Source organism: Calliphora vicina, chromosome 3 (assembly GCF_958450345.1).
Source record: "Calliphora vicina chromosome 3, idCalVici1.1, whole genome shotgun sequence".
Taxonomy (NCBI): domain Eukaryota; kingdom Metazoa; phylum Arthropoda; class Insecta; order Diptera; family Calliphoridae; genus Calliphora; species Calliphora vicina.
The window spans coordinates 53995404-54009082 of NC_088782.1; the positions used below are offsets into that span (position 1 = coordinate 53995404).

Here is a 13679-nt window from a genome sequence, read left to right on the forward strand (position 1 = left end):
ACTTAATCAAAAACAAATTTTGTCTTACTTATTTTTCGCTGTTCTGTTACAGGTTTTTACTTCCTTTGTTTGAAATTCAAAATTGACAAAATAGATGGCTTTTTTTTAATATAAAATAAGCACTATTTTAATAATAACGCCATCTAAATATCAAATTTTAGTTCTAATTCAAACTTAACCGTTCTAAGTGTTAAAAAATATTGTCTTTTAAATTTGCTTCTAACATCAGTTGATGTCGAAAGAATATTTTCTATGTATAAAAATGTTTTCAGATCCAATAGACAACGATTTTTATTTGAAAATTTAAGTCAACATTTTGTAATTTATTGCAATAATAACCTTAATTGAAGAAGTGACTTTATATTTATATAAAATATCATCAAAAAATACTTCTCGAATCCTTTTCATAACTTAATGTTTTATGTTGAATTTATTTTTTGTTATACTTGTTTTAGTTTATGTTATTTTTGTTTATTTTATGTTACTTTACCTTTTTAGAAATGCATTGTATTGATTTTTTTAAATAAAAGTATATTTTTTGGTTAAAAATTATGTAAAAGTTTGTTTTTTAAGAGCATATTTTTTAAATTTTACGAGAATATTTTAAAGTTTTTACTGCATATTTAAAGCGCTTAAAACGATTTTTTTAGAGCATATTTTCGGTTTCCCTGATGATTACTCAAAAACGGTTAGTCCGATATTATTCATACATGGGCATACTGCATTACTTTTTTACTGCAGTAAGCGTTTCAGTAATCAGTAAATGCTTACTGGTAATGAAATATAAGTTTCATTACCAGTAAATTTTTACTGATTACTGAAAAAAAAATCAGTATTCAGTCAATTTTACTGATTACTGAAAAACAAAATCAGTATTCAGTAAATTTTACTGATTACTGAAAAAAAAAATCAGTAATCATTAATCATAATCATGATTACTGAAATTATTTTCAGTAATCAGTAAAATTGCAGTATCTAGAGATTTTCACAAAAAATTAAAAAATAAAAACTTCAATTGATGTCAATATTAACACGGAAATGTCATTGAAGGCAAGTACTTAGTAAGTAATGGTACTTCAAAGGGTATCAGTAAATTTTACTGATTTTTTTACAGTATTCAGTAAAATTTCAGTAAAAATTTTTTCAGTAATCAGTAAAATTTACTGAATACTGATTTTTTTTTTCAGTAATCAGTAAAATTTACTGAATACTGATTTTTTTTTAAGTAATCAGTAAAAATTTACTGGTAACGATGTACCAGTAAAATAAAATATATACTGAAAAAGTAGTGGTATTGCAAAGTGCCCATCTATGATATTATTAAAGTAAACTTAAAAAAAGTTTAAATTTACATATTCTTTAATCCCTTTATATATTGCGTTTTAATCGGCTCAGTAGTTTCGGAGTTATAGTAACAAATTTAAGCAAAAAATATATTTTTTACGTGAAAATAGCAATTTTTTTTTGTTTTAAAAAAATCAGGAAAAATCGAAAGCGGCACAAATTGTTTAGATTTATTACTTTATCGCAAACCCACATGTAATACGAATCAAATGAGATATCGATCATAAAAATCAGTGGGTTCTTTAAAAATTTATTTACAATTAAGTGAATTCCGTAATTTTCACAAAATTTTAGTTTTTTGTTTGATATTCATAAAATATAGTAGTTAATGTTCTTCTTTTGAATGGTTGTATTTTGAAAACATTTTTCCCATGCTATGTACAAATTTTCACATATATATATATTGCGTTTCAATCGGCACAGTAGTTTCGGAGTTATAATTACAAATTTAAGCAAAAAATATATTTTTTACGAGAAAATAGCATTTTTTTTTTTTGTTTTTAAAAAATCAGGAAAAATCGAAAACGGCAGAAATTTTTTAGATTTATTACTACTTCGCAAAGCCGCATAAACCAATCGATAGTGTGCTGGACTATTAATCTTAGGGTTGCGGGTTCGATTCCCGACTCTGGGTGTATCTGCAGACAAGCAAAACGCTTCGCAGTTTGTGTTTGTTTAAAAAAAAAAATTTAATGAATTCGCTCATTTTCAGACAATTGTATATGCTGACTTTGAGTGTAAATTTAGCATGTATGTTGTTATTGTAACAAAATTTGAAAATGAATTCAATACACTTAAAATACTAAAGAATTAAGCCTATGAATTTATTAACGGAATTGTTAATAGATAAAGGATAATTTGATTTAAAAATTAGAATTGAACTCATTTTTTTTCTTGGTACTTGGAACGTCAATAGAGGATACTTAGAATAGATGTTTTAAGAACGACCTTGGAAAAAAATACAAAACAAAGTTGTAAAATCTCAAAATGGGATTTTTAGCTCTTTCGTTCTATTTACGGTACCAAGCAGTGTTGCCAGTTTAGCCTTTTTGAGGCTAAATTTAGCCTTTTTATTTACTCTTTAGCCTCGAAATTTTGGTTTTAGCTTCGTGGCTTTTTTCTTAATTTCAAAATAGCCTTTTTTGAAATTAAAAAAGGCTAAAAATTTCGAGACTAAAGAGTAAATAAAAAGGCTAAATTTATATTTGTGAACCATTTTCATTTTAATTCATTACTGATTTTCATTTAGCTTTTCAACATACTCAAGAATTGTGCAGTATTAAAAGAACAAATAACAATTGCCAATATCAAGTGGTTCAAAATGAAATTGAGTATTTTATATCTGAAAGCTTAAATGTCTAGCAAATTCTCTTACAAGACAAAATTGTTATTACACATTATATTCATCATTATATAATGGACAAGAGCCCCACAAACTCTTGAAGGCTTGTGATACTCGATGGCGATTAATAGCCGTTAAACGTCTTATGGATCTATGCTTCGAGTTAAAACCCATTTTGTTTTAATTTCGTCAAACCAGCAATTCTAAAAAGCCAAACTTTTAAGTAATTAATACACTGATTATAATTTGGCGTACCATCTTTTTTTAAAACCAGTATTGCACAAAGTACAAAAAGTAAATAAATCATTTGCTGTTTTCTGATTTAAAATTCAAGGAATTTGATCCATTATCGTCGCCAATTGAAAATTGTTAAATGTTTTTGACACATTTTTCATACTAGTTTGATGAATGAGAGATAAAATAAAGAACGTTTTAATTAGTGATGATTATGACAAAAATAATACGACAAATTAAACTAATTGAGCAATTGCGACAAAGATTACCATATGAAAACTCTACGCAAAATCAATTTTTTTCCCGTTGATAATAAAGTAGTAAAACCAAAAAAAATATATTATGTCATATTGATAGTGAAAAATTAAAGTGCTAATAAAATTACGAAGCTTAAGGCTCAGGGGCACAATATATTAAACTACAAATGGACAAATATAGAACCAACAATGTCCATTTTCTGACATGGTTAATCTAGTATTTAACTTTTTAGTACTTCCTTTAAGTAAAGCAGATGAATTTTATGAACATATTTTCTAATTTTTTATTTAAAAATAAATATAAACCAAAATTCTTAATTTATAATATTTTAGCTTTTTTTTGGCTTTTTTTCTAAAGCGGTTTAGCTTTTTCTGGCCTTTTTTTGAAGCCAATATAGCTTCTTTTTTCGCCAGCTCCTGGCAACACTGGTACCAAGGTCGAGGTGAAAAATTCCATTTGTAAAAAATAATGTAGAACATATTAGGGCATTTGAAAGTGGCTTTAGTTTTTTGAGAGAAAAATTTCCTTAAAGTTGAAATTCACATAAAAAACAGATCTATTTAGGAAGGCTCCGATTTTCGCATTATTACGAATTTTAAAAGTATTAAAAACATTTATCTGTATAACTAAAAAATACTTATCTTAATTTAATTTTAAATTCACATAACTTTTAACTCAGTAAGGCCCATTTTCTCAATCTCTGGTTATCATTTTTCGTAACAATATACCTTCAACTAAGTAATATAATTTTTGTATAAAAAAACTCTAATATATCGTCACTATAATAAATAACCAGAGATTGAGAAAATGTTCTTTAACTCAGTAAATAAGTATATATAATACAACTGAGTAAATGATTATAAACATTTTTAAATTTCAATAATTTATTTTGGGAAGTGGGGGTTATGTGGAAGTTGTGAACAATTATGGACCAATTGCCATGATATTAGGTTGTGTGCTTTATGTTTATATGAAACTTAGTTCTGTCGAACTTTATGTGGATACCAACATTCATAAGAGGTTTATGCTCGTTAAAGTGATTTTCGGAAGTGGGACTTATATGGGAGGTTTGACTAATTATGGACCGATCACTATCAAATTAGGTGACATGGCTTCCGTATATCTACAACTTATTATAAGCGAAATTTATGTACATACCTATATAAATAAATGTTTTATGAACGAGAAATTCCTATTATGGGAGGACATTTGTATGAGGGATAGGTAAAATAATGGACCGATTTCAACTAGTTTCAATGGCTACTTTTTTATAAAACTGGGAGACCCAAAGTGGCGTGTAATTTTGCTAATTAAGCGTAAAGAGCGTTATTTACTACTTTGGTAACCTTGGTGACCCCCACTGAAATTTTTTGGCAAAAATGTTCTTGGACTTTTTTTGACTTTCTCGAAAAAGGAGTAAAATTGACACCTACAGAGAAGAACAAGAGGATTAAGATATTCCCCATAAAATTTCACAATATAACTCTGACAATAAGAATTTTCTCAGACATTAACTTACAACGTTTTTTCATTTAGTATAACGCTACCTTCGATCAACTAATTAAAATTTTCACCCACTGTAAAAAAAAATTCAGACCAGCTGGACTATAAATTTATTCTACAAAAATTTACTCAACATGCCCTTTCAGAATTATAGGGTCGCTATTCTGTTACAAAAATACATTTTGGTATATGGGAGATATCATGTCAAATGAACCAACTCTTGACATAGATGTCATCCGATCGGGATGAAATTTGCACTATTGGATAGTAATTCAGATACAATTTTTCAAAAAGATCGGTGGAGAACTCTCTTAGTTTGACATTTTCGGCAAGCGGGAGTTTTTTCTCATCCATGTAACTTATTAACAATTGTTCTTAGCCAAATGTGCCCCAAATAGTTTAGACAGCTATTTCTTCAATCTTTCACAAAAAATTAAATAAATAAAAAAAAAATATTTTTTCCCGATATCAAAAACTCTTTTGACTTTGTTTTCAAAATGAGCATATTTCTTTCAAAAGAAAGTTTACATATTTTTCTTGAAGACCCGTTTGTCTCTTATTGGGATGCGAGTTGGATATCTATCAAAACAAATTTTAAACTTTTTTTGCTAAATCAAAAATTTTTTTGACTTTTTATCTTTCAAAATGGACCCTTTTGGAACTTTTTTGTTTTGCTCAAAAGAAAGCTTAGATATTTTCCTTGAAGACCCTTTTGGTCGCTTAGTGGAATATATATCAAAATAAATATTTTGTAACTCAAAATATACAATTTTTTACTTTTTAAGATTTTTTTTTCTTTTTTGCTCAAAAGAAAATTTTATTCCGATCGGAAGACATCGATTTCAAAAGTTGGTTCACTTGACATAAAATCCCCCATATATTTTATAATTAAAGTTTTTGGAAGTAGAATTTTAAATTTTATTAAAAACTGTACTATGAGCATTTCTTTGGAAATCATTAAAATCAATGAATTATTATTATAGTCAAAGTTTAATATTATTAAAATAATTTGGTATGCCAATAAATCGTTTCGAGAAATGCGTTGCTTGTTTACGCGGTAGTATAGACGATGTAATTCTATTATAACCCAGCAGTTAAGCAAGTAGTCAATGTATCCCTTAAAGACAGTAATTGTCACAAATGTCTTATCACTTGGCTGCCTCCAATTTATATATTTTGGTCATTTGACACGTGTGTGCACTTTGTAGTGCAGAGAGAAGACAATTGGTTACTTTATACATCCCAAGTAATCTAGCGTGAAGACGATCGTCACTTAAGTGTCTCTAAGTAATCTGGAATGTAGTCACCTTAATCGTTTTGTGAGTAATTCGTACTCAAATGTCTTATCACTTGGCTGACTCCAATTTATATATTTTGGCCATTTGACACGTATGTGCTCTTTGTAGTGCAGAGAGAAGACAATTGGTTTCTTTATACACCACAAGTAATCTGGCAGGAAGACAATCGTCACTTTAGTGTCTCTAAGTAATCTGCGCTGAAGTCACTTTAAAATATTATTTTGTGCTGTACTTTAGAAAGTAGTTATTTTACCCACCAGAAGTAATCTATTGAATAGTCAATTGTCTCCTAATGTCTCATTTTAGTCTGAAGTATAGTCTGTTTCAATTTTATTTAAATTTAGGGATAAGCCATTTTACTCACTACAAAAGTATAACTATAATTATATTTAAGGACTAGCAACTTTACTTACTACCTTATGTTACTTTGAAAATAATCCTTTGAGACTAGTAATTTAACTTACGCTAAGTAACCTGGAGTCGGTCAATCTGACTATGTACATATTGTATTTTAAATATATCATTTTGGTTTTATAACTTATTACAACTCTTAAATTGAACTTAAGAAATTAGTTAATTAACTCACCAGAAGGATATGTCTCTTAGACTGACTATTTGGGGTCAATAATCTTCCGCATACGACACAAAAAGCTAGTTAAGTAGCTTATCAAGTAACCAGTTTGGTAGCTAGTAAGGTAACTGACTCTATGTAACCGGTATGTGAATCCAATACGTTGACTACTTTGGACCATCTATAAGACAGTCTCAATGTAATCAAAAGGAGACAATTGACCCCCTGCCTAGGACATGCCCGTGTTAAAATGGCTAGTCACGTGGCTATTGAAGTGACTAGCTCCCACCCTAAATGATGGGTAAAATCACTAGTTCGGTACTGTCTCCTCGAACTGCTGGGAATATATGAGTTTTTGACAAGTATTAATACCCAGTATTGTATTCTGAATATATCTTAAGTAGTCATCTACATCGAACTAATGACTTATTTAGCTCCACATTTGTGTTAAGTACTTGCGTTAAAATGCCAAGAAAATTAAAATTATATTAGCATTTTATCCCATTACTTTGTAATGTATGAATAAATATTATTGTTACAGATTTGTCTGATAGTACTTAAATAGCGACATATCTATTCCGGACTTTATACGAGATTTTTGAGCACTATATAAATGAAATTGATTTTCTATCTAAAGATATCCTTAAGGACTTTACACTATAAGGTTTATAGTGCGCAAAGCAGTAAAGAATACTTACGGAACGATAAATTTGCATATTCCCTACCACTCATGGTGCAAGGTTGAAACAAATTTGACTTGTTTAAAGTTTATCAGTAAAAACAGAAATGTTCTGCATATTAGCAAATTAATATTTTTCTTGAAATCTCTTGTTATCTCTGTTTCTTACCATTTTTATTTTTATAAGATCCAATAGGATGCACCGTATCCTGAAATGTGGTAACATCAAATTTTTCCTTTAATGAACTTGGACCAGCGAAAACTTTTTCCATTTCCGAGTCCAAGAGCACTTCATGAGGATCTTCATTTCCACCAGACTGAAATTAGAAAAAAGAAAAAAAATAAGTATTTTAATTATTAAGATGTCGAAAGAAAAAAAGCTTGGTTTTATTAAAATTGTCGAATGATTTCTATACAAATTATACCGAAATCAACGAACAACCAGCAAATATTACTTGGAGAAATGTGGTAGAAAATATAACTAGAAAATATTGTTCGATGTATTTTCCAAACCAATTAAATTACCAATTAATTTACATATAAAACAAGCATTCCCTGAATAATGTGTCTAAAATGATTGTCGTTTACCTAACACAATGCACACATGAGTTCGTTGACACAGTAATAATAATTTTTGTAAATACACTTTTTCAAATGGATAAATATTACAGTTAAATGCAGATAAACTGAATTGACAGCCAGCCAGTCGGTTTAATTTTCTAAAAAAATATTTTCTTTTAGGCTTACAAATTGATTTTTCTATTCATTATATTTACGGTTTGTTAATCTTGGAAAAAGTTTTTGTTTTATTTAATTATGGGCAATTGCTTATTTATTTTGCTTACAAAATATTGGCGCCCAAAAACTTTTTAACTCATAATAAATTTTGTCATAATCCAAGTTTTCCATGTAAATGTAACAAAAATAAATACAAAACAATTTGTTACTTATTATTATTATTTGTAACAAAATGTTACAACTTAGGGTTTTCACTATAACCAGCTTGAACTGTATGACAAAAGAATGTACATAAGTACATATTTACCCCAGAACAATTATTTATTGCTGTGAATTCAAAAGCACATGTAAATGTCGGCACTGTGGTACATAATTTTAGGTAAATTTCAGGTGGAAAGTACACAAAATAATTCCTGTATTTATATTGTTCAAGAATTCACGTCATTATTTCAGAATAAACCCAAATTTCTTATTTTTAGTGTACCTCTAATCATTAGCATATATGTAAGCATTTACTTTTTACTTATCAATCTTAACTGAATGCGTACACCAAAGTAATTTACCAAGTCATTATGTATTTTGTTTGAATATTATTGAAACGAACAAATATATTGTTTGTATTACAAAAGGCACAGATATGTATGTTTGTATGTAAATGTACAAAATATTGATTGTAAATCAATCAAGAACAAAACAACATTTATTTTTTTTAACAAACATAAAGAAAAGCCATTGTAAACAATAGGAATTTTTGAAAATTCTTGAAGCCTTTTTAGTATCTTTCTATTGAGTAATCATGGTGACTCATGAAAAAAGGTATAAGTGAATGAACAGAAGTGTCATAGTGGTTGGTCATTTAGTATTAATGGCAGGTATCCTTTACACTGCACTGATTAATATAAAATTTGTTATAAATTAAAATTTGATCAAAAGATGGATAAAGGCGACTTCTCAAATATTTTATAAAAGTTATTTTTTACCTACTAGCCTAACCTAAGCAAAATAACAAGAGTGTTATTTTCGGCTATGCCGAATCTTTTGTACCCATCAAAATGTAGTTTTGGCATTCCACGGAGACATGAATCAGTTATGGTCCGTGGGGTAATGAACCCTGTGCCATTACGAGGATGATATGACCTGCGTTGGACTGTAAATGCACATGGTGGCTATGGTCACCGGGCATTGCACTTCCGGTATCCATGCTGCATGATTTGGGAGGCCACATCATGACTTCTGAAGAAGTTGTCAGAATGATGAGGAGGAAGAGACCATCCTACACTTCTTTTGTCCGGCACTGGGTGATCTACGTGTCAGGATTTTAGGTGAGCGATCCTTTAGTAATCCCTCCGGGTTATCTGGGAAGGAACTAAGGCGTATAGGGAAAGCAGGTGGTTGTTAAGACGGAACATGCAAATTGTAGCTCATAGTGACCCAGCAACTATCCCATGATAGTCTGTGTTAGCTGAATTCTTTGAATTCTTAAATTCTTTTCCTTTTACTCCTCCAATTTCCACCTGTATCTTTCTCTATTCTCTTGCAAACTTCACTCCTACTCAATTTATAGATTTCCCTCATCTTTTACTTCTCTTTGTCTTTTCTTTTGTTTCTATTTTCTCCTAGGCACTACAAAGGAAACATTCAAAGGACCCAAGTGAGCCGTAAAAGACGAAGGTTTTGGACAGCTAATCTATGGTTCGAACTGTACAGGATTTGGTAAAGTGATTAATGTCTTAAAACTTTAAATGATCGATATTTATGTTAATATCATTATATAAAGGGTATGTTTTCAACCTGATAGAACTTATGACATGGTTTTTGACATTTATGATCAGTATACTCTGGCTAATCATAATGAATAGATTAAAGCTTGAACAAGGCTATCAAATTATCCAAATTTACTTTAAAAATCAGTCCTCAATACGCGCAACTTATAGGTCACGGTTTTATCGCAAAATTTTCTTCGGCGATGAGGCAAATTTTTGTGATACCAAGTTTCAACAGACCAACAGATTGCATTACATCCAGAAAAATTTGGTGCGGTTTACACGCTGGTGCCATCATCTGACCTTATTTCTTTAAAAATGAAGTCGGAGATCGCGTTACGGTCAATGAAGATCGTTACCACATGAGCAATGATTTTTTGTTTGAACATATAAATGTCTTTGATCTGGGCTAGATGTGGTTTCAACAGGATTGTGCTACGTGTCATTGGCGACCGAAACCATCGATTTATTGAATTCAAAACTTGGCGATAACTAGATTTCGAGAAATGGTTCTATCAATTGGCCTCCAAAGTCGTGCGATTTGACGCCTCTTGATTATTTCCTATTGGAGAACGTGTTATTCGTGATCAACAATGCTCAAAAAAGTGGCCCAAAATTGAATGTCCAGAATGAGATTTGTCAAAAACAGCTGTGGTAGATATACATATGCCCGAAATCATTTCCAAATGTTAAAGTCATGTAGTGATCTCTTGAATAAAAATTGTTTTTTTTATTAAACTTTTAAAATTTCAAGTTCTTTTGGGCTTAAAAAATACCCTTTATAAATTACTTATTGACCGATATTTCCCATTTTCAATACCAAACAAACCTTGTCAATAGATAAAATTTGTGGAAAATGTAATCAATCTAGTTTCTTTCGTTTGGTCCCTATAGTGTTTTTAACAGACAGATGAACGGACACAGCTAGATTATCTTAGAATCTTATGAATACCTAAGATATATACACTTTTGGTTCTACGACCAATATTTCCATATGTAACAAATGGAATGACAATGCTATGCATAACAAATTAAGTAAATATCAAGTTTTGTTAACAATTTCATGCTAATTTTCCAGATTTTCTAAGATTTTTAAATTTGTATTTGGATTCAATATAAGTTTTATTCAGATGGCTGCATTCAATAGCTTCAAATTCGAAATATAATGTGAAATATTTAAGGATATTTTTTGAGATCATAAAAGTATATTTTGTTTAATACAATTGTTAGGTTAGGTTAGTCGCAGTCCGAACCCCCGATAGGCAGAGGAGACGTTCAACAGTTTCCTCCTCGTCTTCATCATGGCAACTTCTACAAAAGTCGTTGTATGGAGTGTTCAGTCTCCTAGCATGCACACCAATCAAGCAGTGCCCAGTAATCCTTGATATCAGAGCTCGCATGCTAGCCCGTGAGGAACATTGACCTATGATGGTCAAGAATGGGTCAATTGAGCCTCCATATCGAGCAATTTGTTAGATTAGACCATCTGAGCTGAGCAGACTTAAATAATTTACGCTGCATAAGTAATTTAAAGCAGGATAGCTTCAAACCGACCAGAAGATCGATCTCAACACCTTGTAGACGTGACCATCTTTGTGTCCAGTTCATCCGGAATAGCATACCCAAGTACACCAGAATGACCCGCCACCCAGAATAACTCCAGGTTAGAATGTCTCGCCATCTCGTTTTGAAATACCCGACATTCATGTACCAATCTGGATGTCGAGTAGACACCAGATAAGGATTTGATAGATGTTTCTATCATAAACATTAATCTACGACTATTAAATGTTCCCTTTCTAATATACACAAAACTTATCAAACAACCTTCGGAATAATATCATTATTTATCTGATATGTAGATATTTAAATGTATATGTTTGCAAGGCTGTGCCTATATTTAGAAGCAATTCAGTTACATTTAATTACTTTATTGATAAAATAAAGAAGCAGAGAATAGAGCCTACGTCAAAAGCAGGCTAATTGGTAAAATATATAAACATTAATAATAATATTGATATATATCACTTTCAGCACTTTTCTACTAACATCCACACACACACACATAATTATGAATAATAGGGTCGTCCTTATTTTAAACACTTCAGATTTTCGATGCTTCAAATGCTGTAAATTTTAGCTAAATTTGTTAATATTCAGAGGTTTTTTTCGTATTTTAAAAAAATCTAAAACTAAATGTTGTAAAAAAAATCAAATCACAAATTGTTTGACAATAAATATATACTAAATATGCAAACTTTTTCCTTTGACGAACAGCAAAAAACATAAAGCCACCTGTAGAGGGACAAAGTCCATTGAGAATGTCAGTTGAGCGAGAAGTGCCAAAGAGAAGTGCCAGTCATTTAAGAGATGTATTTAAACCTAATCACCCGATGAATGATTTCGTACTTAACGAAACTTCGTGTCTGACAATTAACTTATACTGCATTAGAATTAGACCTGAGGTCATTGAAATGGTTATTAAGGACAATATGTATTTTAAAAAGTCTCCCGACTTTGATAAAATAAGACCACTCATGATTAAAATCCTACCGTATATTGCCATAGTCATGTTATCTATATTGTTTAATACAATATTGAGACTAAGGTTTTTTCCAAAAAACTGCCAAATTTTTCAAATTATTATGATACTAGTACCTAGGTACCTAGGTTGACAGTACCGCCTTCCTACAAACCTATAAGTCTGCTTCCTAGTCTATGGCTGTTATTTGAAGAAATATTTCAGGACAACATTACAAAACACTTAAATGATCGAAATATTACCCCAACCCTCCAATTTGGCTGCCGTGAACATCATGGGACTATTGATTAAGTCAATAATTTAACTGGAGAGATAAGAAATTCATTTGAAAATAAGGAATATGGCTCAGCTAGTTTTTGGATATAGCACAATATTAAATGTTTATTTCACTAAGCATCCATAAACTATTAATGTCCTATATATCAGACCGAATATTTAGGTTAAATACGGTGATTATATAACGGAAGATTATCGAGACTCAAGTTGGTGTTCCACAGGCAAGTGTCCACTGTCCAGCACTTTACTTAATTTACATCTCTGAATTGCTTGTGAGTGATAGGCTAGCGTGATAGGTTACCAAATTGGCGAATACGAGTAAGTGAACTCAAAACTAAACACACAACTTTTACATTCAGGAGGGACGTTGTCCGTCTGTCTCACTGAATGATATAAAAATTTCACAAGCTGATACTGTTACCTATCTTTGTATTCCATTAGACAGACGTCTTACTTGGCGTTGTCACATAGAAGTCAATCGAACGCTCATGAAAATTAAAACGACCAGTTTTTATTGTTTAATCAACCGACAATCAAGACTTAGCCGTGACAGTAAAGTCACCCAGTATAAACGTATTTTGAAACCAACTAGGACATAAGAAATCCAATTATGGCGAACAGCTGAAACTTGTATTGATCTAATACAGAGGACTCAATCTAAGATCCTAAAGAGAATGACTTAAATGTCTCATTGGTAAAGGACCAGTTTAAAAATATTCAAGAGAAAGATTTACTTAAATTTCAACGTCATTCAAAGCTACTTGTAATACAAAGCTTCGCAGAGCCGACCTACCCCCTGCTAAATTGAGCACACTTGCTTAGTGAAGCTTTCAATTGAGAGCCAAGAGTTTTTATTTTAGTATTTAAGATTTAACATACTTAGACCCATTCGTTACCACGAAGCTTGGTATTCCATTAGACAGACGTCTTACTTGGCGTTGTCACATAGAAGTCAATCGAACGCTCATGAAAATTAAAACGACCAGTTTTTATTGTTTAATCAACCGACAATCAAGACTTAGCCGTGACAGTAAAGTCACCCAGTATAAACGTATTTTGAAACCAACTAGGACATAAGAAATCCAATTATGGCGAACAGCTTACGAAACACTGACAGTTCTCATACAAAAA

At 30.7% G+C, this 13679-nt stretch overlaps 1 protein-coding gene across 3 annotated transcripts in view; it reads right to left on the minus strand.

Moving 5' to 3' along the window:
* The window catches only part of Ae2 (Anion exchanger 2), a 152126-nt gene that overhangs the window by 36441 nt on the left and 102006 nt on the right, over positions 1-13679 (minus strand). For all 3 annotated transcript variants that reach the window (XM_065502972.1, XM_065502970.1, XM_065502971.1), the window contains exon 3: positions 7399-7546. In XM_065502972.1, coding sequence (XP_065359044.1) covers positions 7399-7546 — 148 coding nt within the window. The remainder of the gene's footprint in view (positions 1-7398; positions 7547-13679) is intronic.